Raw genomic sequence first — 27,569 nt, 5'->3', positions numbered from 1 at the left:
GTGAAATCTCTGCTGGGGGAGTTTATGCCTTTCACCCCCCTAGTTTCAGGGTAGATGAACCCATCTACAAAGAATAAGAGACGGTCAAAATCACTGCCATTTTGGTGCTCCAGCAGCTAAAAGTTGGTAAGTGTTCATGTTTTACTGTCTTCAGCTCTCAGGGAAGCAGTGGTATCGTGATGTTCCTGAATCCTAAGAAGAGGCATGCCTTCTACAACAGTTTTAAAACTGTTATACAGTATGGAAAAGTAATTTGTCAGTGTCACATTAATGTAAAAGTATAGTACATAGAGCCTTTGATAAGATCACAGACTTACAGACTCTTAGACCTGAAGAGGACTTCACAGGTCACCTACTTCAGCTCTTTCTTACAATGAGGGAACTGAGACCCAGAAAGATGAAGTTATTTTTTTTATTTTTATTTTTTTTTGTCTTTTGTCTTTGTTGTTGTTGCTATTTCTTGGGCCGCTCCCGCGGCATATGGAGGTTCCCAGGCTAGGGGTTGAATCGGAGCTATAGCCACTGGCCTACGCCAGAGCCACAGCAACGCGGGATCCGAGCTGCGTCTGCAACCTACACCCTAGCTCACGGCAACGCCGGATCGTTAACCCACTGAGCAAGGGCAGGGACCGAACCCACAACCTCATGGTTCCTAGTCGGATTCGTTAACCACTGCGACACGACGGGAACTCCAAGATGAAGTTATTAACTCAAAGACTCTGAGCAAATTATCGACAGCCCCAGTTGTCCCGTCTTGATTCAGTTCAAGAGCATCTCTGCATTCATTCTGTTTCTTAAGTACCTTTATGAAACAATTAAGAACTGTATAGCTGGAATTATTTTTCAAGCCCATTCCATTTAGATGAGCCTAATTAAAAGTTGCACAGATGTTCACTGGGGGATGACAATTTGTGGCTGAAATTAGAAGCAAATCTTGTAAATTTGGAAGGAATGTTGGATGCAGTTGCAAAAATAGATGTGAGTAAATGACTGGGATATTTAGAAAAGTTTGTTTTAAAACAAAGGCTTTTGTAGAATGCGTTATTTATGGGATCTTACATTCAGTTCTGGTTTTCTGGCTTAATAAAAGGCCTAAAATAATTCAGGAGTTTAAAAATAGGAAAACAGCTGGTTGAGTTCTAGACTTGTGGAAAACATGGATTTGAAGTAAATGTTCCCTTTTGTCTTGAAATTCTTTGAATTCAGAAAGAATCACAGAGAAAGGCAATTTATCATTTTATCTTTAAAACATGCATTAGAACAGTGCATCCCAAATCTTGCCAGGCTTGGGAATCACCCAGAGGGCCGGTTAAAACACAGGTTACTCACCCCCTCCTCAGAGTTTCCGATTCACTTGTCTGGTGTTGGGCCAGAGGTTTTGGCATTTCTAATGAGATCCAGGGAGATGCTGATGCTGCTGGTCCAGCAGCCACGCTTTATTACACTGAATTCGAGAAAACGATTTGTAATTAAAAGCAATCATACTCTGGTGAGGTAATTATAGACTAAAAGCTGGTTTCTTTGGTATCTGTTACATAAAAGATTTCTGTTGATTCATGTTTCCATACTTTATTAGTAAAACCATAATGATGACATTGGGAGACATTATAATGTTATGAAGTCTCTTCTGAGTCTCTGTGATAAGATTAAATTATATTAAATGTGGCTTAAATTAGATGACTAAATGTACTTTTTTAGTAATGTAGTTGTCTGAAAATTAGGAATCTGTGTATGGAGTATACTGAGGAAATAAATACTTCAGTCACTCCATAGCCTCAGCAGCATTTGGTCGGGGCACTCTTTGAGCAGAATTAGATAGGCGGTGGTATCCTAGAGTGTTTTCATTTGCATTTTCCAGATGACCAATACTGTTAAGTTCCTCTTCAGGTACTTATTTGGCATTCACCTCTGGTGCAGTGTCCGTTCGGTATCTTGTTTCCAGATTTTTTTGGATGATTTTTTAAAATTTGAATTTTTTTTTATTTTTATTTTTTAGTTTCAAGAGTTCTTTTTATATTCTGAGTACAGTTTTTTATCAGATATATGATTTGTGAGCGTCTTCTCCCAACCTCCTCTCTTCAAAGATTATTTTGAAGAGTGGAAGTTTTACGTTTTGGCAACATCCAGTTTATCAACTTGCTCTCTTATGGATTGTGTTTTGGTGTTGTATCTAAGAAACCTTTGCCTAACCCAAGTTCCCGAGGATTTTCTTTATAATTTTTTTCCTAGAAGTTTTATAGTTTGGGGTTTTACATTTGTCTGGGATCTATTCTGACTAAATTTTTGTACCTGATGCAAGGTATGAGGTTTAGAGCAAACTTTCGGTCTCCCCCTTCCATTCTCCCTCCTTCCTTCCTCCCTTTTCTTTCCATTCTCATGTGAGAGCCAATTGTCCCAGCACAATTTTTTAAAAAGACTATCCTTTCTCCACTGAATTGCCTTGCTGCTTTGCCAGATCACTTGTCCATGTATGTTGTATGATTGACTTCTGAACTCTATTCTATTGGTCTCTTTTTACCCCAATACCATGTTATTTGAATTATTGAAGCTTTATAATGTCTTGAAGTTGGGTAGTATTAGTCCTCCACCTTTGTCGTTTTCAAGGTTCTTTTGGCTATTCTGGGTGCTTTGCCGTTCCGTAGGAATTTTAGAATCAATTTGTCAATTTCTCCAAAAAAGTCGGTAGAGATTTTGATGGGTCTTGTGTGCCCTGCAGCCTGGAAACTCCCTCATGAGAGTTAAGGCTGGGGCAGTCAAAGGTCTCACCTCATATGTTTCCAATCACTCCTCCTCCTTCTTCCTTGCATGATGTCTGCTGTCTTGCAAACCACTTTTCATTTGTTTTTAGTTTGATTTTTGGTTGTTTCAGGCAGGAGAATAAATTTGGTTCTTGTTATTCCATCTTGGCGAGAAGTGGAAGTACTAGGGAAGGCTTTTGGAAAACAACAGTAACATCGCTTGTACTTGAGTATAAGTGTTGCATTGGCAACACCATGGGAGAAGGATTAGAGGGAAGAAGAGATTGGAAAAAGAAATCACTAAGGAAGCAAACCAATAATATGAGAGAGAAACAGTAAAGATTGAAATTAAGGCAGCTATAATTGGAAAGGAGATAATAGTTGACTTGAGCAGGCACAACTGATAGAACTTGGCAACTAGTTAAATGTGGAGGATGCTAGGAGGGAGGAGTCAAGATGACTTCAGAGTATATGGTTTATTTCTGTTTGGATGCAGAAACTGGGTGCCTGTATGTGGGATGTGACTGATTGGACCCTCCCGTTTTATAAATAATTCTGCAGCGCTACAGAACCAGTTTGTTACTAATTTAATATTAATAGATCTTTATTTCTACTTTGTAGCTCTTGTAATTGTCATCCAGAAGCAGATACATTAGTGGGTGATAATTCGCTTGGAGTAGTTTACTTCATCCATCGAAGAGTTCTCTGAGGCGTTTCTAGTTGATAGATGTGTTTATAGGGTTATTCTTTCTTTAGTAAAGAGACCCTTGAAGAAGGCATGACAGAAACTGTCTTGGCAGTCACTACTGATTTCAGTCAGGTAAAGTGGAAAAAAAAAATCTGAGAAATGACAAGTAATGAGAAAAAGAAGAATTAGCTTAGAAAATCTCTGAGCCATCTTTCAGGATCTCTCACTATGCGGGATACAAACATAAGGAAAAATGCTGATGGAATGGGACAGTTATTATAATGTACTAAATTATGATAGACTTATTTTCTGGAGCTGTCGTGATTTAACTTTTAACAGATTGATTCGCCACTGTTTTCATGAAATCAAATATATTTTGCTTCCCCAAAATGATTAGTATAGAAGTTATCCTTCAACAGATAGGAATATGAAATACAGTTGTTCCCTCTTCTTGTGATTGTGGTCCTTCCACGCCTTCCTTAAAGAACAAAATACTTCTCCCTGACACCAACACATGAGAGGCAGGGAAATAACAGAGACCACAGTCCCTGTGTCTGTAGGTCTTATGCTCTAGTGAACTTCTTAGGTCTCCCTGAATTTACGTGTATAGTTTTTGAGGACTCAATTTCTGTTTAATTAAAGTGTTCCTTAATTAACTTTCTCTTTTAAAGTGGGCTGATCCCATTTGTAATCTTTTTCTTGGTTTAAATTTATTTGAAATGAGCTCAGTAATATGCTGGTTTAAGGTAGCTGCTGTTCATTAACCGTATTTGAGTTGCTGTCTCATTTTATGAACTTACTTGATTCTTTTTTCTCTTTCTTTCTTTTTTTTGTCTTTTGTCTTTTTAGGGCCACACCTGTGGCACATGGAAGTTCCCAGGCTAGGGGTCCAGTCAGAGCTGTAGTTGCTGGCCTACGCCACAGCCGCAGCAACGCCAGATCCGAACTGCATCTGCGACCTATACCACAGTTCACGGCAATGCTGGATCCTTAACCCACTGAGTGAGGCCAGGGATTGAACCTAAGACCTCATAGTTCCTAGTCGGATTTGTTACCTCTGCGCCCTGAGGGGAACTCCTGATGTTTGGTTGTTGATCATCCTAGTTTCTCTCCGCCGTCCCTTCTTCCCCCACACATTTTTTTTTTTAAACTAACACGACTGCCCTGGTTCAGTAGAGATGCTTTCTAATCTAATATGCACAGATCTTAGGAAGGCATTTGGCAAGGTCTGATGACGGGGAAATGGGTTATACCCAAACGGTGATGATTGTTGACGTAGTTAGGAGAATGGACTCTGTTATTTAACAGGCCCTGATTTGAGTCTTCCCTCCACAGCTTATTTGCATGACATTGGTTCAAGGGACTTAAAGCTCTCTGAGCCCGGTTTTTAGTTCCATTGAAAGAGGAATGATAGCTTTGTCTTCACAGTTATTGCAAGGATTGAATGAATGAAATGATGCATGTAAATTGCTCAGGGTAATGTCTTGACGCATAGTAAATGCTCAATAAATGTTAGCTATCATTTAACTTCTTGAAAGAAAACTAAGAGAGGTAAGGTTGTCAACTGTCTGGATCACAGAAAGTAGGGGATGTTACCTGATATTTAGATGACATTTTGAAATTCAGAAAGACTCCACCTCCAGAATGAAATGGAGTGCCAGATTTCAGAAATATGTTCTAAGTTTTGAACCTTAGATTGAAAAATTCAGTGGTACTAATACAGGAAGGGAGAGGTCTGGCTTAATAACAGTTCCTGTTGAGTTTTTTTGGGTTTTTTTTTTTTTTTTTCTTCTTCTTCTTTCTTTTCTTTCTTTCTTTCTTTCTTTCTTTCTTTCTTTCTTTCTTTCTTTCTTTCTTTCTTTCTTTCTTTCTTTCTTTTTTTAATTGACAAAGTCAACCCATGATTACAGTGGTATACATGTAATAATAGTATTGTCATAGTCTTAGTTGGTTAGCCCATGGGTTTATTATTGTTCTTTATTCTGGAATCCATCTTTAAAGTAGGACACTGGTACATGATCCATATTTTAATGAAGGTGGGAACTCGATGATCATTATTTATCCTGCACAAGACCTGCAGAGTAGAAGTTATTTAATAGCCACCTTCAGTAGTCCTTCAGCTCTTTGAGGGACTGTGATCTAGAAGAGCTGACTCTGTGCAGCCCAGCAGGTAGCTGTTTTATAGGTCTGGAGTTGAGGAGAAGGGTTCAAGTTCTACTCCTGCTATTGAGACATGGCTTCAGTGACATTACTTAACCTCTCTGAGCCTCCGTTTCCTCCACCATATAAAGCAGAGAGTAAAATCACCCTATGCAGAGGTTGTAAGGTGTAAATAAGTTAATGTGTGTGAAAGAGCAATTCAGATTTATTGTTGTCATTGCCTAGGATTGTTCTAGGAAGTGCTGAATCAGCCCTCTTTGGACCGACTCAAATAATTAGAGCTGTTCAGCAGTGGAACAAGCTTTGCCATAATAGCAAGAGCCACACAAAGGCCAGATAGTCTTATCAGGGCTTTTTAGAAATTTCTGTGTAGAGTGGAAATTTGTAAGAGTTCTTTGAGGGAAGTGTTTACCTTGCTCACAGCTCTCTCCAGGGTACCCAGCACAGCGCCAGGCGCATGGTCTGTGTTAGGTCGGTATTTGTTGAATGGAAGTTCCCTCTTACTCATACTGTATTCTTTGTTTAGCATCACTCTTTTCTTGTCCTTAATATGTTCATGTTTTTTCCCCAGATATTTTTGTTCGTCTTTATGTTATTTTATTTTATTATTATTATTTTTTTCTTTTTAGGGCCACACCTGCCGCACATGAACGTTCCTAGGCTAGGGGTCAAATTGGAGCTGCAGCTGCTGGCCTACGCCGCAGCCACAGTAACAGCAACACCAGATCTGAGCTTCGCCTGTGACCTACACCACATCTTGTGGCAACACTGGATCCTTAGCCCCCTGAGCAAGGCCAGGAATCAAACCCGAATCCTCACAGAGACTATGTTGGGTTTTTAAACTGCTGAACCGCAGTGGGAACTCTTGGCTTTATGTTATTTTAGAATGGATATTTTGACACTAAACAGAAACAGCCACTCATGGTTCTTTCTGTTCAGGCCCATTTATTGATGATTATGGCACAGAGAAAATATTGATATGATTTTCATTGTCAGGCATTCTGAAAGTTGTTTTCTCCAAGTATGGCTATTTTATTTATTTTTTATTTTTGCTCTTTAGGTCCACACCTGTGGCATATGGACATTCCCAGTCTAGGAGCTGAATCAGAGCTGCAGCTGCCAGCCACAGCCACAGCCACAGCAGCTATGTCTGCAGCCTGCACCATAGCTCATGGCAACGCCAGATCCGGAACCCACTGCGTAAGAACAGGGATCAAACCCGCATCCTCATGGATACTAGACTGGCTTGGAACCTGCTGAGGCACAACGGGAACCCCCCAAGTATGGCTATCTTAAATTTCTTGTTTCTTTGCTTCTATAAACATCTTAATTTCTTTAGACCTTTTTAAGAGAGGATGCCTCATACATAAAATATTTCCGTGGGATTACATTCCCAAGAACCTCATAACAGTGATTGCCTCTGGGGAGGGAATATGGAAATTGGAGACACCACATTATTGTACTGTTTGAATTTTTCTACCATATGCTTAATTTTTTAATTGTATGCTTTATTAATTTGAAAAAGTGAGATGACTAGATGACTCCATAATTCAATATTGGCTGCTAGGTCAATCGAATAAGCTTCTCAGAAGATTTCCACTTATATCTCTTTGCTAATTTTTTCATAGGGCAGTTTGTCTTTTTCTTTTCTTTCTTGTGTGTGTGTGTGTTTAGGGCCCCACCCAGGACACATGGAGGTTCCTAGACTAGGTCTCGAATTAGAGCTCTAGCTGCTGGCCTACACCACAGCCACAGCAACGCAGGACCTAAGCCACATCTGCGACCTGTACCATAGCTCACAGCAATGCTGAATCCTTAACCCACTGAACGAGACCAGGGATCAAACCTACGTCCTCATGGATACTAGCTGGATTCGTTAACTGCTGAGCCATGATGGGAATTCCTAAGGAAGCAGAGGGTTTTTTTTTTTTCTTTTTCTTTTTCTTGACCCATTGTTTTTTGTTAATTGTTTTATTTAAAAAATAGATACAAGCTTATGTGAAATAAAAGGTTTCTTTGGGAGAGTATCACAAAGTCACATAGTTAATAGTAAAATAGTTTCCCTTAGAGTCCAGTGTGTTTAAGACGTCATGTTGAGTGCTTTACTTATATTCCGTTTGTAATTTTTTCAATGTTCACATGAGGGTTAAGCCTTCCTCCCTTTTGTCTTTACTGCCATAAATTCATGTCAGAGCTTTGATGTTGAACCAGGGATTCAAAGCCAGCCTTTGTCCTTTAAGCCTCTTGGGCCTTCAGACCTCACACTGTCGCTGAAACTTGGGCATAGCCAAGGACTTGAAAACTGGAGAGAAATGACATAATTGAAATTATGTTGGCTGGACTCACAGACTTTGAAAAACTTAGGATTTCCAAAGGAGACATTTTGGGGGGGGGTGGGGGGATGTGCTGGGTTGTGGGATGGAGATCCTATAAAATTGGATTGTGATGATCATTGTACAACTATAAATGTAATAAATTCATTGAGTAATAAGAAAACAAGAAAAAAAATTATGTTGGCTGAAATGCTGCTGTAAATATTGCTCACTGCCTTGAATTCACTCTTTCTTTCCAGTCTGCCAGAGATTAATTAGGAGCAAATAGACAGGAAAGATGTAGAAAAAGGATTTAAATCTTGTAAAAGACACACTTGACCTTGAAGATTCAAAGGGCCTTGTAATAGCCAAAAGAAATCTATGGATGTGTTTTAAAATGATAGATGCTCAAAGCCTGGGATTCGTGGTGCTTTTGATGACTGGTAGAGATTAGCTTGTATCCAGAGATTGAGTTCTATGATATTATAAATTTAATTCTTCACAGAATTTATTTAAAGCAATATTTTGAGTTATACCTTTACCATATGGCTTATAGAATATTAACTACACATTCCAAGGAAATATCTGTCTATATAATGAAAGATGGTCTCCATTGCTTCGGGGTAGAATTTTTTTTTTTTTTGTCTTTTTGCCTTTTTAGGGCCGTACCGGCGGCATATGCAGGTTCCCAGGCCAGGGGTTGAATTGGAGCTATAGCTGCCAACCTATACCACGGCTCACAGCAACGCCGGATCCTTAACCCACTGAGCGAGGCCAGGGATCGAACCCGCATCCTCATGGATGCTAGTCAGGTTCATTAACCACTGAGCCACGACGGGAATTCCATGGGGTAGAATCGTTTAAGTCAATTGGTTAGTCTCTCTTTCACTTTCTCTCTTAGAAGAAAGTAATGTTTAGGAAAAATTCTTTAGCCAGAGAACCAGTTGAATGCAAACTGAGTCCAGAACTGGCTTTTTGAGTTCCTGTATTATACAACTTCCCTCTTCTGTATTATTATAAGAAAATCGTAGAGGTGGGTAAAGATGGTTATAAAGGTCAATGTTTCACGACAAATTTCCCCATGTTCCCTGAGCTTATAAGAGAACCAGTTGCTTACTAGATTGTGTCATAAACTGTTACACTCTTCACTATTATTTCTGGTGGGAGGCAGTTATATAATGTGGATTCATTTTTTAATTTTACCACATGAATATCCGTGTGAAGGGATAATGATGACTAAAGTACAATGTAGTGAGAAGTAACCAAGTTTCTATTAAATGTTGCTCAAGCAGTAAATCATTAAATTTGACTCCTGATGAATATATAATGATTGCTTAATACCAGGCTGCCAGGAAAAACATACACGTCCACTCATAGAGGTAGGTGTGTGTATAATATATGTTGCTAGAGACGGGGCTATATTTTAAACGAGGAAGCCTTTTTGGGCTTTTTTGGATAGAGGGAGAGAAAGGCCATGTAGTTTATACTGTCATTTATTTGAGTTTATCCAAAAAGGAGAAATATCTTGCTTACAAATTATGGAAGAATCAAGTTTTAACTTGAAGAGATTAGAAAATACTTGTCCTCTGTTTCAGAAAGTAAAATCTCCCTACTGTATGTGCCACCTCTTCTAGGAAATTTAAAATATAGTCTGGCAGCTGCCTGCCTCCTTCCTTCCTCCTTGCCAAAATGGACATATGCACTTTATGGCACTGAAAATCTGTCGGGTCCTTCCTGAGCATGTGATTCCTGCTGAATTGGAGTCAGCAGCCCCCCCCAAGAAGACTGAATGGTTGTTTTGTCTTAAAGTTTTGGTATTTTACAAATAAAATACATGCAATCTATTCACTTGTGATGGAACATGATGGAAGATAATGTGACAAAAAGAATGTGTATATATGTATAACTGGGTCACTTTGCTGTACAGCAGAAATTGACAGAACATTATAAATCAACCATAATAAAAAATTAAAATATATGGAGTTGAATCAACTGTGTATAATTGACATTGTTCCTGTTCCAACATGCCTGTACATGTTCGTAGAATAAAAAGCACCTGATTCTGTTAATTTTTGTTTGTCTAGGACAAAATTTCCGGAAACAACTTGGCCATAGGTCAAACTGCATTTGAATCAGGGACAGAAAGTTGGAAGGGATAAGTAGGTGAAATTTGTCTTTAGGGTGTGCCTTACCCTAACACATACCCCCACACATACATGTCTTAGTGAAAAGGTAAAGAGGGCTTATGGACCTAGAGGCATGAAGCATTTGGTCCTATTTGGAAGATGAGGGAAGATTCTGGAAAAGGAGCCTGTGGCTGAAATCATAGGCAACAGCCTAGCAAAACAGAAAGACGTCTGGCAGCGTAAAGAGGTGGTGTAGACATGGAGCTGGGATGGCCATGCTCTGGGGTTGAGGAGGGAAGGTGTCATCACGCCTGTTTCACTGAAGGCAGATCTGCTGAAGACTTGACGGATGATGAGGGAACTTCTTTGGTGCTGGGTCCTGTGCTCCGGGACCTTTTTCAGCTGTGTTTCCCAAACCTTAGGGCTGGGCCTCAGGGAAGAGGATTTCTCTCTAGTGTAATCCTTAGGCTGCTGCTTAGGACAGACACTGCTTGGGAGGGACCTTATTTAGTAGAGTTGCTCAAGAAGCTGCATCTCTTAGAGGCATCAGTTACCTTCCCTTCTTGCTGAACTGGTGGCTGGTGTGGAACCAAAGTCTGATTGGTCTGTTGACCACGCCCACCTGGGCCTAGGGAAGCCGAGATAAAGGATCTTTATCTCCATTTTTCTTTTCTTTCTTTCTTTTCTTTTCTTTTTTTTTTTTTTTTTTGTCTTTTTGCCTTTTCTAGGACCACACCCATGGCATATGGAGGTTCCTAGGCTAGGGGTCCAATTGGAGCTGTAGCCGCTGGCCCATGCCAGAGCCACAGCAACGCCAGATCCGAGCCGTGTCTGCAACCTACACCACAGCTCACGGCAAAGCCAGATCCTTAACCTACTGAGCAAGGCCAGGAATCGAACCTGCAACCTCATGGTTCCTGGTCAGATTCGTTAACCACTGAGCCACAACAGGAACTCCTATCTCCATTTTTTAAACCAGTGACCTAGACTGTGGTGTTATGTTGAGCAAATAAGGTGGGAATAGACACTAGGCAATTTTGGAACTCACCCTGGATAAGTGCTCACGAGTCCATACTGTGCTGCATAAGAATTAGCACAGTGTTACAGGCTTACTACCTGCATGGTTTAGCCACAGAGGACCTGGAGTGTGTCTCACCTGAGTCTGCCTACATCTGTAAAAATAGCTAAATCTCCATTCCTCTCCTTATTCAGGTCTATCTCTTCTCCCTCATTTTGCCCTAGTCTTTTATATTCAAGATAACCCGCGTTGTTTTCATGTAATTATTTTGCTTTCTTGTTCCTGCTTCAGCTATCATCTTCCTCTCATTGAAGTCCCATGAATTTTAAGTTGAATTTGATTGCAACACATAATCACCCATTTCTGCTTAATGTTTTACTGATCATGTAACTTCAATGCCTTATTCAACACTTCAAAAGAGAGAATAGTAATAGTTATAATACCACTGTTAGAGCGTTTTGACGTTAAGTAACAGGCGACATGTCTAATGGTTACATGGTTACATGGTTAGCGTGGCTGCCTGGATCGCATAATTACACGTTTGTATGACTTTAGGAGACTCATATACAGGCCAACTGCATCCATTCAGATACTTATGTAAATATCAGAGCACTTCAGTCTAAAATGAAGCCCTCCTTCAGTTATTATCATTCTTTGTATTTTCTTAGGGTTTACCACTGAACAGGAAAAAGCTAAACGAAACAGAAACTGTCTTTAAAGAATGGGTTTAATTCTATGGCCCTTCCTGGTCTAAATAACACTTTCTGAGTTCTTTGGGTACTATTAGCAGCCCACGGCATTCGGGAGAGTGCTGAGCGGGCTCACAGGGTATAGACAAACCAGATTTGCAGGAGGACAGCTGTGGTACTGGCGTACTTACAGAAGCACTTATATTTTTATAATATAAATCAAAGATAATCTGCACCCTCTGGACTTGATTTGCTGGGGCAGGGGTAGGGGGCTGTATTTCAGCTACTACTGAACTGACTTCTTGGAGCACTCGCTTAATTGGTGTGCCAGATGTGTTACACAGCTCTCACCGAGCCTCCCCACTCTCTCCAGGAGACGGCCCCACGCACTCATTGGCTGAAAGAGGTATGTTGCAGGGTATCACTTAGGTTCATTTGATTAACATAAGCAAGGGTCGATTATAGGGAATGAAAGCGTATTGAAGAAATGAGTCTATTCCTAGACTCAGACCCCACTTGGCCAGCCAAGGACAGTCAAAAGCATAGGTAGTGGAAATGGTTTTGACACTCAGAAGTATCTCTGCCAGCTGGAGCCTTCCAGGGCCCTTTCCCTTCCCCTTAAACATTTCTCTGCTGCTGCCATCAAGTGGCTGCTGCTGCCATCTCTGTTGCAGCTGGTGTTCTTGGCCTGGTGCAGGTTGACCTACCAGCAGCTAGAGCTGACTTAGTTATTCTCCTGGCATTCAGTGAGTGTCCTGATCGCTCTTACAGCCCCTCCAGTAAGCCTCGTGGACGGGGAAGACCACTCTCTTCACCAACCTTAAAATTTAGTAATCTTCTCAAAGGGGAAAAGCATTTCCTTTTTGTCCTCGGTTTCCTCGGCTAGGAATTTGGAAAAGCTTTTCCTGGATCAGGCCTGTTAGCATTTGAGTGGCATTGGCTAGTGTCCTACTTGGAACAGGCCACCTGGAACTGAGATGAAGCTCAGGGCCATGGCAGTCTTCTTCTTCCCCCTGCCCCGAGGGTTTGTTCCCTGGATATTTATGGAGGCGTTGGAGCTGCTTGTCCTTCTTGTGTTTAAGCACCTTTTAGTCCAGGTGGACAAGTGTGCAAACGTTGCACCTTGAAGGTCTGAGTTGGAGGCGTAGCTCTGCCGCTCACAACCTTTGTGTCCTAGAGCAAGTTACTTCAACTGCTTAGTGTTTCGGTTTTCTTATATGTAAAGCAGAGATAAAGCTACCTATCTCTTAATGTTGCTGTGAGGTTTAATGTAAATATTGTGTTCAGTACGATCTCGGCGCATAACACAAGTCTTAGTTACAGCTGTTATTATTATTATATGTATATTTTTAATCATGGCAGTCACTTTCCAGGCTTGCAGAGGTGTACAGTAATATTTTCCTCTTTGAAATTGTCATCCTGTGAACGTTAACATCACTTTTATAATGCCCCCCGCCCTGCACTGGTGCCAACATTTTTCCATAGGAAAAGTGAAATGAAAATAGAATAGGCAAATGAATTTCTATTACATGTCTTCTTTACATTTTGACTCAATTGAATATCAGAGGCAGGGCAATTTGTAGTTTGGTAAAAGTTTGATTTTCAAATTTATATGATGGCCACATAAGAATCTTGAAGGAAGAGTTGCTGTAATTCTTTGTTGAATTCCAGGAGCATTAAAGCATCATTCTTGCCCTCCAATGGATTAAAGTTTGTTTGGAGAAGTGAGACAAATTCATATAAGAAGACAAGACCGTTTATATTTAAAAGCGCCAAAGTATCAACTGTAGATGTTAAGATAAATTGAGACCCTTCTAGGCTGGTAGAGATTAAAAGCAGGTAGGGCTTGAGTTCAGCTCTTGAAGGATGTGTAGGATTTGGTTGGTGTGGATTTCTAGGAAGGGCTTTCCCTGTAAGAGTGGGAGAATTGGGGTAGTGGGCTTCTATATGGTGGAATAAGGGGCAGGGAACCTTTGGCTGGTCAGTCCCTCGGCACCTCCCTATCTCCAAGCCACTTTCAGTCAACAGCTAGTTCCCTGTTTATGTGTTTATCCCTCTTTTCCTCCTGAGTTCTTCAGGGACTTATTTAGTTCTTTTGCCTGCCTCATGCAAAGCTATGCTCTTTCCCCAACGCACTTCTTATTAGCAGCATTGGGCACGTTCCCTGTGCCTTTCTTTGCTTGGTATTTCTAAAACAGGAATACAAATAAATAACATCCTTTAAAAGAGGGAAACAAGGGTTAACAAGAACGAAAAGAATCACAAAAATAATCTAAAATAGCTGTGGATATTCTCTTGGCCTCTCATCTAGATACCGCTGTGGGAGTCCCTTCTAGATCTTTCTTCCATCTTTGGCCCCTCCAAGCCCCTTCCCCCAGTGGACCAAAACACTGACTTGAGCCTGAACTTACCTGACTGAGCATCACTTCAGGTGTGGGGTGGTTCTCAGTTCTTTTCCGGAGGAGCTTCCTGCTCTCTCCCGGTGCCTTCCCTTTGTTGCCTTAGGCTACCCTGTTCAGCACTTGGGTGCTCAAGCTTGCCCCAACATCGCTGGGCCCTGGAGCCTGAGCTGAGGCTGCGTGTGAGCCACAGTTGGCCTCGGCAGATGCTTCCCTTAGGCTCCATGCCATCAAATATTGGCCCAGCCATCGCGGGCATTCTCCTTTGCAGGGAAGGCCTTGTATTCGAGATCACTGGCTGGCTCAAGCCTTGCTGTTTTCCATGGGACCTTGATCATCCTGCTTACTTTGCAAACCTCATTTTTAATGTCAAAGGCACATTTGTAAGTGCTTTCAAAAGTTAACACATTTAATTCCAGAGGGAGGTTGCCAACATTCTGTCAATTCCCATTGATTTAAGCCCCAACAAATTTTATTTCTTATACCTCAAGGACTTTTACCTCCAGTAGATACATCCTCTAGTGGGTTTCTGTTTAGTTGGAAGTCGCCTCTCATTACTGCGTTTTTGAAAAAGCAGTTTATGCTCTTGGTCTTTGCTCAGGTTACCAGCTTTACCAACTTTTTCTCTGGTCTCAGTATCAGAATCCAGTATTCAGAAAATATACTGAGTCCACTAAGAAAGGGGGAGGGAAAAAAAAAAAAAACCAACCCACACCATCATTTCCTTTAACTAGATAAGGCTTGCGTGAAACCAAATGGGAAAAAAATTAAAGTAAATTATAGGTCAACCTCAAACCCCTAACCACCTTACTGAAATGTAACATGCCTGTGTAAGTCACAACCCACCCTTATTAGGATATAAATTGTTTAAAATTCTCTTCCTGATCATCAAGCAATTAATATCTTTTTTAACGAACAGTTGCTGTCTATATGGCATTGGCACCAGCAACAGCTAAACAACCTATCTCCTTTGTTGATGTTTGGACGTCTTCAAAATATCGATCTGTGATTGATAATCTGATAGTTTAATTTGGAATATGACTCGAGACCTTTCTCATACACTGTTTTGTTAAAAATGTTGCATTTAATTTGGGGAATGTAAATAGAAATTTTTCTTAGGTATAAACACTACCCCTCCCCGCTCCTCAAAAACACACAGAAAAAACTTATATTGAGGTATATGAATATTCTGTGAAGTCTGGGTGTTAGAAGCTAAGAGGTATTATAGCAGAAGCAGAATAACCCAGGAGATATTTTATGAAAAGCACGACTATTGTAAAACCAAAGCCTAATTTAAAGGTCTAAAAAATCATTTCTTAAAAGCCAAATGTGGAGTTCCCATCATGGCTCAGGGGTAACAAACCTGTCTAGGATCCATGAGGATGGGGATTCGATCCCTGGCCTTCCTCGGTGGGCTAAGGAATAGGGCACTGACGCAGCTCGTATCCCACGTTGCTGTGGCTGTGGTGTAGGCTGGCAGCTGCAGTTCAGATTCCACCCCTAGCCTGGGAACTTCCATGTGCCTCAGGTGCAGCTCTAAAAAAAAAAAAAAAGCCAAATATAAGTGGCTTTTACCTTATTTCATGACTTTGAGAAGATCTGTTGTATTGTTCTTCAGAGTAGACAAGAAATACTGATATTTGTCTGAACTAAGGTATCTGAATGAAGAGTCTTTGTGCATTTCCAAATGTGATTTAAGGATATCAGTTTTATTTTCATTTTTCAGATTTTTAATGTTAACATTTTTATTATCCTGTATTCCCTCTCTTTTTCTGATCTATTAAATTGTACGTTTAGAGCTTGAAAAAAAAAAAACAGTTTAAAAACACTTTTAAGTATATATCTCACTTTTCCAATCTACTAATCACTTTTCATAGTCCCCTGTTCCCTGAGGGTCTTTTAATTTTTTTTAACTATACTAGGCAGAGTTGTTTCATGCCCTGGCTGATGGATAATTCCAGTATCTGGAACGTTGGGGATTTGTTTCTGCTGATTCTTACTCTTGGTGGCTTGTTTTCTTGTGAGGTTTTGGGTTTTATTTGCTTTGTTTTGTTTTTTGGGTTTGGTTTAAACTCCCCCCTCCCCTCCTCCCCTCCCTGTCTGCTCATTTTCCTTAACAATTATTTGTAGGGTTATTTGAGGCCTCAGACCAAAGCGTCTTCTCCAGAGGGAGTACATGTGGGTACTTTGACTGTGAGACCACCTCCCACCAAGGTCAGAGCTTAGGTTCCTGGGACCACTCATCTGAGCGGGAACCCAGGCTGCCAGTCCAGGAAGGCTGGCTTGGTTGCAAAGGCTGGCTCGTTGCCACAGCTTTTTTGAAACAGGTTTGTTTTCTCTCCTCCTTCTCCCTGTTCTGCTCAGCGGCCACGGCCAACCTTGCAGCGGCCTGGATGAGCAGGATGCGATAACTCGTGGTTCATCTTCATTCTGAGGAGTGGGGACCCAGCTTATTGGGGGAGGGTATACGACTTTGGTGTCCTGCGTTCTGCTTTTTTCTTTTTTGATTTTCCCTAGATTTTGCCCTAGTTGGTTCTTACTATCTTGTTTACTATCTTGTTTATAGGGAGTTTTTTTTTTTTTTTTTTCCTGTTTTATCCATTTTAGTTTTCTTCATTAGGAGGCTTGGTCCAATCCAACTTACCATTACTAGAAGTGGCTGTCTTCCTTATTTGATTTTTTTTTTTTTTTTTTTTTTTGCTATTTTAGGGCTGCACTTGCGACACATGGAGGTTCCCAGGCTAAGGGTCGAATTGGAGCTGCAGCCGCCGGCCTATACCACAGCCATAGCAACTCGGGATTTGAGCCGCATCTGCGACCTACACCATAGCTCATGGCAACGCCGGATCCTTAACCCACTGAGCAAGGCCAGGGATCGAACCCGCATCCTCATGGATTCTAGTCAGGTTCGTTAACCACTGAGCCACGAAGGGAACTCCTTTTCCTTATTTGATCTTTGACAACCTTATGAGTTTCATGTGCAGAGATATAACTGGGCAGCTTTAATGGATGAGGGGAACTGAGGCTGAGAAAAGCGTAGTGTTGGTTAAAGTTAACCAGGTAAGTGGCACAGCCTGGAACTCCAGAGTTTCCTCTCCCTTCCTGCCTTTGAGCTTTTTTCTACTGGGTGTGTTCTTCAAACTTTGAATGAGGCAGGCATATGTTGAAAATATGTAATACCTTTACAAAATCATTTAATCATTTAGAGAGACCATTGACTGATAACTTACATTGTACAGCTGTTTCCAGATGCGGCATTTTAAATGAGAAATAATATTTTTTTTTTTTTCCAGCTGAAGTGAGTAGTGAGTACAGTATGGATAAGGCGATGGTTGAATTTGCAATCATGGATCGGGAACTAAACCATTATTTAAAGGCTGTTCAATCTACAATAAACCATGTAAGTTTATCTCACTCGGTTATATTTGGTTACAGCTGACTTAGAAACACAAAACCAAAATTCTTCTCTAACCTTTAATATTTTCTTATCCTTACCATAGTAGCTATTAATATCTTCTTAATCAGGAAGTTCCTAGGATAGGAATCTTAAATATTTTCCCAGATTGGCCACCTGGGTTTAATTAAGGTATTACATCTATTTTAGATTTCCTTGCTTTTTTTTTTTTTTTTTTTTTTTTTTTTGGTTTCACATTTTTTAGTCTAAGCTTCCTTCACATGTGAGTGGTTTTTAAAATAAAATGCCCAGCAATTGCGTAGAACTTGTTTTTATTGTTGTATTTGCTTAAGCATACAATTTAGACCAGGTTTAGTTACTCATTCTCCAGCTTTAACTAATATACAGCTATTGCAAAATTCATAGAACCAGATAATAGGGAAGAGTTTTAGAGCATGTTTAAAAATAAAGAAGCTTGGCATTTTGGTCTTTCCAGAAGCCAAAGTTATCTTTGTTGGCTCCGGCTGTCACAGGAACAACACATAGGCAGTTAAGGTGGGAACATAGCAACATCCTTTTCAGCAGTACCGGGTTGAGTAAGAAATGAGCAATATGATTGCAGTAATGTTTCTGAGAAGTGCTTTGTCCTCTGAGCAGTGGAAACTCCCCTTTGAACTGATTTCATGTACCTGTGTAATTAGAAGTCTTGTACTTCTGGTTTCTTTATTTGCCTTTTCTTACTTATATCTATAGGAAAATTCCAAAAATCAAATATTTTACAAGCTTGGCTACTACTCAGGGGATGATAAGTTTTTTAATATGGTTTAATACCTAAGCCATACTTAAATGAGTATTGCATGGTTATATGTTCATGGTTATATGCATTTTTTTCCTGTTTTTTTTTTTTCTCTTTAAAATTCTTTTTTTTTTTTTAATGGTTAATATTTATTAAGTGTAGCATTTGTGGCTAACTTAAGAATGTCTGTTTCTATCCAAGTAATAAACTCATTCAACTTATAAAATTCTGGTATTTCTAGCCATTGTGACTGTTAGTCTTGGTACTGTGAATATTTCTTCCGTAGGAAAATATGAAAATGACATCGTGTTGGAGTTTTTGAAACTGGATAGCAAAACACGTAGACCAAAGGTTTTTAACTTCAGCTGACTCCTAGGACAGTCTCTACACTGAAGAGATTCTGATTTCAATAGTTTGGAGCAGGATTGGAGCACTAGTGTTTTTTCAAAACTCATCCTAATGTGTATCCAGGGTTGAAATCCACTGACTTAAAAGAACAAGGCTGACTTTATAGAATAAAGTGTGTTTTTTCCCTAAGATCAGAGTTGGCTTATTATCTAGATCAATCCTGCTTTGACCCTTATATTCTATGGAGGTTATTTGATAGGCCTTTGTATCTTTAACCTTGAGGTTTTGCAAATGTAACAGCAAGTGTATATTATAGATAAGAAAACAGATTTTGGAAGTTAACTCAATGTGGATTTTTTTTTTCTATTAAACTCTAGGATTCACAGATACTTAAGGTATTTGTACATAAAAAAACGAATTTTTCCTTCTTCAGAAAACTGAGTGACTCATAAAAAAGAAAAGAAGGAAAAAGTAAAAGCAACCCTCATCCACATTGAATAGCTAACAGCATTTCTTTCATCCTGAGGCCTCATCCCATTAGCCTACTAAACAGGAAAGTTTTTTGTTTTTTGTTTTCTGTCTTTTTAGGGCCACCCCTGCAGCTTATGGAGGTTCCCAGGCTAGGGGTCAAATTGGAGCTGTGGCTGCCGACCTACATCACAGCTCACAGCAACGCTGGATCCGAGCCACGTCTACGAACTACACCACAGCTCATGGCAACGTCGGGTCCTTAACCCACTGAGTGAGGCCAGAGATGGAAGCTGCGTCCTCATCGATCCCAGTCAGATTCGTTTCCACTGCAGCACGACAGGAACTCCTGTACAACTCTTTAAAAATAGCAATGGCCTAGAGATCAGAAACTCTTCCAACCCCTGTGCTTCCATTTTCTAAGTTATGATCCTGGGTCAAGAAACTTAACCTCTTAGAACCTCACTTTCCTCACCTATAAAATTCTTGGCCTGCCTGTTTCACAAGATTATTATGTCACTCAGATTAGATAGTATGTATCAAACACTTTGATGTTCATAAAATTTGGTGGAGATAAAGATAATATGTTATTGCAAACCCAGACTTCTAAACAAAACTCCTTAGGAAGGTGGAACAGGATCTTTCTTAAAAACAAGTACTTTGCTCGCTTTATTTTAGGGCTTTGAAATAAAACTTTTATTGGCTTTGAACTGTCCTCCTCTGGAATTCAAGTATCATAGAGGATTAGCTATAAGCTAGTAAAGTTACAGTATATGGTATTTATGATCTCTAAGACAAAGCGACTGTTTTAAGTCTGATTATTAAGACCGAATACAGATGATAGGAACCTATATGAGTCCCTTTTAACTTCTGCCCTGCCAGACGTTTTTAGAGCTACAGTACTTCCGTTACTGTATCATTTGCCAAGATTTTCATCCACCTTGAGGTCTTTTTGTTGATGAATTTTCATATAGTCATAGAAAGTTGGAAAAAAAATTTTTTCATCATCAAAAAGCATTGAAGTTTATTATTTAAATAAAGGTCTCTCTCCCGCTCTCACCTTCACAGAATCCTGAAGGTTACACACCTCTGAGAAGGTTTTAGAAATTCACTTTGGAACCCTAGAGGTGTGGCTCAGTTTACCAACCATCCCTGCAAAGTCCCTTTGGCATTCAGTGGAAGCTCTCTGATTGCCATTCTTTGTCCTTTGAGAAAATAAAGCTACTGTATTTTACAATACCTGAAGATTTTATTTGGGATCAGTGTTTGTTTTAGTGCTCCAAAACTTTTTTTTAATAGGACTTTGTCCCAGCTATTTTGTAGAGGAAATACTATGCAGTGAGCACTTAAAAAAAAAAAAAAAATTCCCAGACAGCCTGTAAGTCATTTATAAAAACTTTCAGGATAAATGGGTTATATACCTGGCACAATTCTTGTTTGTAGTGTTGAACTGCAAAGAATTCTGTATGAACTCTTTGGAGACTTTTCAGTCATGAGACCACACATGTGATGAAAGTGTTTTGAAAGCTGTGAAATGGCACACAGATAGGCTATGATGCACTTACTTCTTTTATCGCTGTTAGTGCTGGGGAAAACTTTTCTCAGTTCCCTGTGGAGAACAGCGCGATGTCCCGAACCTGCGCTTTTGATGACCTAATGTTCCCTTCCGTGATTTCTAAGCTTTTATTATTTGAGTATTTTGAAGGAGCACTGCTGGCTGGCTTTTTTGTTCTCAAACACTCACTGAATAAATATTTTCTAAACACCTATGCACCAGGTACTTCTAGGTGCAAGAAATAGGAGGTCAGCAGCAAAGCCCACATGACCCCCCCCTTCAGAATGTCTGAAGTCTGGAGAGGGAGTCCAACATTTAAGTAAGGGCAATACAGATGTTACTTAGTGACTGTCGTGCTGTGTACCACAAAGGCAGAGTGAAGTATTCAAGGACAAGGGAATAACTCAGGGGGCGTAATATCTGTGGGGGGATGATTGGTGGCTGGGGGACTCCTTCCTCATGAGGTGATATTTAATCTAAGATGAAAGTCAAATGAGCCTCCATATGGGGATCGTGATATGTAACTTCTCTGTCTTGAGTCACTCTTACATGTTGAAAGCATCTTTTAAAAAATTTTCTTGATGTCAGAGTTTCAGAGTGCCTTAACCACAACTAAGTCTGAATTTGAGAAAATTCAGCCAGAGAAGGTCTCCTTTTATGTACAGAAAGCGTAAAGTATGGAGAGTAGTTGAGTAGCCTACCTAAGGTTGGTCAAGGATTCATTCATTCACAGATGGGAGCGCCTACGGCTTGCCAGGAGCTGTGCTTATTAGTAAAGCAGGTTATGGTGATAGTGATTTAAGAGTCATTTCATTACTGGTATTCTGCCTCTCAAGCCATTTCACTGACAAAGGCGATATCCCTCTTGAAGTCAGACTCTTTATCATGTATTGAACAAACAGTGGTAATACTGTGCACTGCGTATTTCTGGTTCTGGGTTTATGTAATGGTTTTGAACTAAACCTGAAGTCCTGTCTTGTGGTCTTCAGGTTCCAGAAGGTGGGCACCAGCTTAGTTCAGTGAATCCTCAAATCTATTCTCAAATACATGTTTTTTTCAAATAAGAGATGATAAAAGAGTCCAACCACTGTTGTGGGGGTGGTCCTCGCAACTTTTATATAACCTTAATTCTCATAGTGAAAAAGCGTGAGCTCCCCAAAGCCAAATGACAGATAGCCTAACAGATCAGATTAGTTACAGATGTTATTATTAACGGTCAGTGGTAAGATATACACTTTCTTTGCTTCTCAATGAGCAGTCTTGTCTTAGAGTTTAGCAAAAGTAAAGCTTAAGATTCACATTATACTTTGGCATTTATTTCTCATTATACTTAATTGTCCAGTTTCACTATAGCAAACTTTAAATCTTAGAAGAATTGTCAGATTTTACCTGTATATTGTTCTTTTAGTATGTGCTGCTTCACCATGTTACCTTCTTGGAAAATCCAGAGCATTTGTATTTTCTCCACTTCTACTATTTTCTTTTGTGCTGCAAGCATCTTACAGATTATCTAAGATTTGAAAGCATTTAAATCAGATTGCTGCCACATAGTTGTTTGTGGTTTTTGAAGTCAGTGTTTTATAACAACTCCTACAAAAAGCCTAGGGAGGGAGGATATTTTCCTTATTAACCTAATAGGAGCAATTAGTTGCTAGATAAGTTCACTTGTATTGTTTCTTATAAATCTCTTCACAGATACACCCTGGGAACTGTGGTTCTCACCTGATAAGCTAACCTGAACATTTAATCTGCCTTTTAAAACTAGTATGTTGAGAGTTAGAAGAGTGGAAATATGTCTCATGTAACTTGTTTGAAACTCACACAGTCTTAGATAGAATAAATGAATGAAGTGGGTCAAAGGTATAGCTTACCTGGGCCTTGACGTTATGCACCTAGTTTAGAATGTTTTTGGCTCTCACTTCCCTGTGCTTCCTCACCCTTCACCCTTCATCAGCTGGTAAGCTTTGCCTTTAGTAAATCTTATTTTAAAGTTAGCTCACTATCTATTACTTTAAATCTCATGGGGTTAAGTTGGGAGTTACTGTCTTAGTTAGGCCGGGGTTGGGGAGTACGTCTCACTTAGAAAGCTAATAATCTCTAGTAGCTGCAGAAAGTTCCAGGGCAGAGGCTGTGATTTATTGGCTATGATCATCTGCTGACCAAATGTAAGAGTACATCGCACATTATGAGTCATCGGCAAAAGAGGAAGGAGGGGAAATTCGTTTGGGATCATTACACTGGAGGATAGAAGATTCCTGAGCATGAGAGAAATTAGTATTGTCAGTGGACTAGCAAGAAGGTGAGAGGTGACAGTGGAATTAGTGAAAAATCTCTTGGAAACAGGTGGGAAAAAACTGCAGAATCCCCTCTTTTCCACTCCCTGCTTCCAGCACTTGGCCCTCCAGCCTGAGGTGTGGTCGCTTAATACCTTTCTTGTCAGAGTTAACAAATGCTCCATATATAAGCCTTCTCATCTATAGGAATACTGCCCAGATGTGGAAATTAGCCAGGGAAAAAAAGCTGACATAGGTATTCGTTCTTCAGCTTCTTGGCCACAGAATGTGTCTCTTTCTGTGATTACTGGTAACAAATTCCTACTCCATTGCTTTAGAACTCCCTCTGCAGTTATTCCCAACTTAAGGTTGTGTTTGGTAGTATTTTTTCTAATACACAGAGTGTTAGTTCTGGATATAATATTTCGCTAATTAAGTTACCTCTATAGGGAAGCATCAGATCTGAATCTCTTAGGTTACCCAATAAGGTAGCTGTAGAACATTCTGGTCTGTGCTATATTAAGGCTGAGTATCATGGGTAGTTTATAGAAATCCGTCTTGCTATTTTGCAGGTATTAAGTGTTGGATTTTATTCAGAATTCTAAAACGTTTACACTCTACTGGGCCTTAATGTGCCTCTCATGCAGCATTTTCACAAGTTTGCTCCATAATACTAATTCATCAGGATGTGAGTAAGTATAATAGGAAAAAAAAGGGATTTTGTGGTCAAATAAGTTTGGGGAATGCTTGATTAAAAGAATTTCCTTAAAGACTCCAAAGCCTTTAATATGCTTTTATGCCTTGTGATTCTCCAAAGGAGGGATACTTAGTAATTTCCTAAACTTATTTACAAACCTCTTTGAGGACAGGACTGGTAACTCTACACAACCCACTGGGGAAAAGGCTTCTGTAGTCTGAGTTCCTGCACCTTCCAGAAGAGGCCAAGAGATGGATCCAGCAGATCTGGCAGTTAGTGGTAGAGATGCTTCGGCATCCAGGGGACAGGATGTTCCTATGCAGAAGATCAGGAAAGGGCCAGACCTCTGAAAAGACCATGCATTATTTCAGCAGTGAAAAAGAGGAAGCCAAAGTTTTTAAACACATGCAGTAATTGCTTGGCTCTCAGAGTCTCTGTTTGAAACAAATAAGACCCCTGTGTGGAGTATTGACTCAGGAAGGTGGAGAGACGGCAGTGCTTTCTCTTTTTTTTAGGGCCTGGGGCATATGGAAGTTCCAGGCTAAGGGTGGAGTGGGAGCTACAGCTGCCAGCCTACACCACAGCCATGGCAATACCAGATCTGAGCCATGTCTGCGACCTACACCACAGCTCACTGCAACGCCAGATCTTTAACCCACTGAACAATGCCAGGATCAAACCCACATCCTTTCCGAGAAGGCAGTGTTTTCAAAGAAAGAAAGAGAGGAGGGGACAGAGTAAGAAGGAACAGAGCAGCAGTGTGGACAGGAAAAGCGTACAGATTTTGAAAGGCCTGGGTCAGCCCAGGACTTGATTGTTGAACACCTTGCCCTCAGTGGCACCAGGCAACCCTGGTAGCTAATTATTTGAATTATTTAAAAGACGTGAATTTTTTTTTTTTTCTTTTTCTTTTTAGGGCCGCACCCGCGGCATGCGGAGGTTCCCAGGCTTGGGGTCTCATCTGAGCTACAGCTGCTGGCCTATACCACAGCCACAGCAACGTGGGATCTGAGGCATGTCTGCGACCTACATCACAGCTTACAGCACTGTAGTCCACTGAGTGAGGTCAGGGATCAAACCCGCAACCTCATGGTTACTAGTCGAATTTGTCTCCACTGCACCACAGCGGGAACTCCTGAATGTTCTTTAATACGGCAAACTTCTGCTTATTTCTGACATTGGGCATGATCTGTATGTAGCATCAAACCCTTATTTTTTAAGTTTTGGTAGAATATAGTTGACTTACAAAGTTGTATTAATTATGTGTATAGCAAAGTAAATCAGTTTTACATATACGAACATCCATTCCTTTTCAGATTCTTTTCCCGCAAGGATTATTTCAAACCCTTATTTTAGTTAATCACTTTAGTCTCCTTCCATGGCAGACTTTTCACCATACTTGGTAAGTATTAAAGATCTTGAGATGTAGGCCTTTCCCCACTATCTGACAGTGGTGCCTAAGGGCAGTGAAAGAGCGTGAGCTAACTGCAAGAGAGAGATGGGAACACAGACTGAACCACAGAATGGCTCACCAAATGGGAGGGTTCACTGTAAAATGAATGCATGTGCAAAGTGTGGAGTTGAAAGCAGTTGCTTGTTTAGTAACCTCCCAATTAAGTTGTTCACTTGGTGCCAATGCTATGCTTAGTCTAATGAAGATACAGAAGCCTCTTGACATGTGTATATGAGATAGTTACAAAATAATATTAACAGTGAAGATAGTTTGACACGAAGAGTGAAAATATGCCTAAGAAATTCAGAGTAAGGGAAAAGAGCCTTCGCTTAAATTCTGGCTTTTCTACCCTCTAACTCTGAGCCTCCACTTCTGCTGCAAGTGGAGGTGATCGAATATAGGTCAGAGAGTTCTGGAACCAGTGAAAAGCGATAACCTAAATCAGTTCTCTCAGACTCATTTATAAAGTTCTGTGAAGGAGAAGTCATTTTCCTTGATCAAGTTTAAATAGTATCTAACGAGGACTTTTGAGTTAAAATTTAGCAAGCAGAGCCGGCAGCAGAGTTGGGAAAGGCCAGAGGTGATTACGTCCTTGAGGGGTTGAAGGAAGGGCCGCTTTCCTTAGAAGGAGTCTTCTGGTAATGCGGGCAGAGAGGATGTTCGGGGGAATTTGGTGCTCGTAGTATTGAAAGCAGAAGGGACTGGGCAGAATCTCGGGGACCCGGCAGTGCGAGGCCAGTGAGAAGCATGGCATTTGGCCAGTCGGCTGTGAGGGCCCCTGATCAGCAAGCCTGTTAATGTCTGGAGCGGCGAGAAAGCCATCGTGCCCTTTAACATAGGCTGGCTCATGGCAGAGGAAGGAGAGGGGAGGGGCATACTGCAGGTGAGGACAGTCGGCTAAGTAAAAACTTTGGCCGTTCAGGAATAACTTTTGAGGTTTTCTAAAGCAAACCAAAGTCCCTTAAAAGCCTGCTAGTTCAATAAGTAGCATAATTCTACACCCCTGTGCACAGAGGAAATATTTCTTCAGTTACACTTCCATGTTCAAATAGTGGTTGTTTATTAGCAGTACGTGTGTGAAAAAGATGGGGAGAGAAAAATGTGTAGGACTTATTCCTCTGATGTATCATGTGCAAGTGGTTGGCTCTATTTCACATGTGCCATCCATATAAATCGTTAATACGTGAAAGAAGGGAAAGTATAAATGGAGAGAATATAAATGGATTTTATTTTTCTCAAGCTCTGTGTGAGTTTGCAGTTGTACTACAAGGAAAAGCGCTTTCGTTCTGAAGTGGAGCCAGTGCCCGGGGAACTGTCATTCAGAGAACGGAGAGGATTTCTTCCTATTCTGTTTCTCTCTTAAAAGCATCAAGCTTCTAGTAATAGTGACACTTAATCTTTCATTCTTTTGTGCCATGGCCAACCTGATAGTTTAACCACTTGAGCTTTTTGAATTTCATTTCTTTCTGGGCCTTTTTTCTTTTTTTTTTTTTTTTAAGGGAACTTTCTGTCACATAATATATAGCGTTCCTTAAAATAGTGAAAAATTCTTACATGCATATCTCATGGACTAGAGTAATACACCAAGTCAGTTTAATTATTTTTCCTACCCTTTCTTTCATCTTAAAGTAATCATTTAGTTTTCTTCTAATACAGAATGATATTTAGAAAGGCCAAGTCAGTGTTACTTGAAATTGGAAACAATAGCCAGGAATAGTTTGATGTGATTGCACCCCCCAGTTGATTTCCAGACGTCCTGACTTGCTTGCTTTTTACTTTCTCCTTAACTGACATCCAGGGGTCCCACATGCTCCAGTACCTGCCTTCCAGCTGCCTCATCTATTTGCGTTTCTTGGAATGTTACTGGTACCAAGGAGCAAAGCCACTCCACGCATCAGGTACTCTCTGTCACCCTGAGGCTTATTTTTGCCCCCGCCATGACACCGGAGCCAGTAATGACACATGAAGCACTAAATCGGAGCTCTCAATGGACTAGATCCTGGGTGTGCTCGGGACATCCCTCTTACAGAATCAAAATTAAACTGAGCTCATGAGGGGTAGTTACACTGTGTCTTCAAAAGCCTCAGCAAAAATGTCAGATGCTCAGTTTTTTTTCTTAGGAGAAATTCTTAAGATGTGACTGAAAGCACCTCGAAATGACGTAGGTAGAGTTAGACCATGTCCTGCCACATTTTCTGTAATAGTAATGGTATTTTCTGCCATCATATGGAATGAAAGTGCTTTGCCTTGGAAGGTAAAGTGTGTGTGATTCCATGACAGTAGTACATTGTTTGGTGTTAATGTTCCATTTAACGACTGAGTTTTCTTCTCTCCCTCTCCAGGGAGAAGCTGTGTGACCTTAAGCAGGTTCGCAAAATGAACTTAGTAGTATCTGTCCCTGCCTATCACAGAGTGATTGCTTGATTAAAAAATGCGATAACATATGTGAAAGCCC

The 27,569-nt window shown here is 40.4% G+C and overlaps 1 protein-coding gene across 12 annotated transcripts in view; it reads left to right on the top strand.

The window, feature by feature from the left end:
* The window catches only part of NSMCE2 (NSE2 (MMS21) homolog, SMC5-SMC6 complex SUMO ligase), a 239,178-nt gene that overhangs the window by 33,271 nt on the left and 178,338 nt on the right, over positions 1-27,569 (top strand). For 8 of the 12 annotated variants that reach the window (XM_021088938.2, XM_085021702.1, XM_021088935.2 and 5 more), the window contains exon 3: positions 17,424-17,530. In XM_021088938.2, coding sequence (XP_020944597.1) covers positions 17,424-17,530 — 107 coding nt within the window. Of the gene's footprint in view, positions 1-17,423; positions 17,531-26,912; positions 27,013-27,569 lie in introns of all 12 variants that reach the window. The other 4 variants (XM_085021705.1, XM_085021703.1, XM_085021706.1 and 1 more) reach the window with 1 other exon arrangement.

Source organism: Sus scrofa, chromosome 4, assembly GCF_054392235.1.
Source record: "Sus scrofa isolate SSC_HxYL_T2T_F1_AM1 chromosome 4, Sscrofa_HxYL_maternal_Yorkshire_Landrace_v2.0, whole genome shotgun sequence".
NCBI lineage: Eukaryota > Metazoa > Chordata > Mammalia > Artiodactyla > Suidae > Sus > Sus scrofa.
This window is presented reverse-complemented; position numbering and strand designations above follow the sequence as displayed.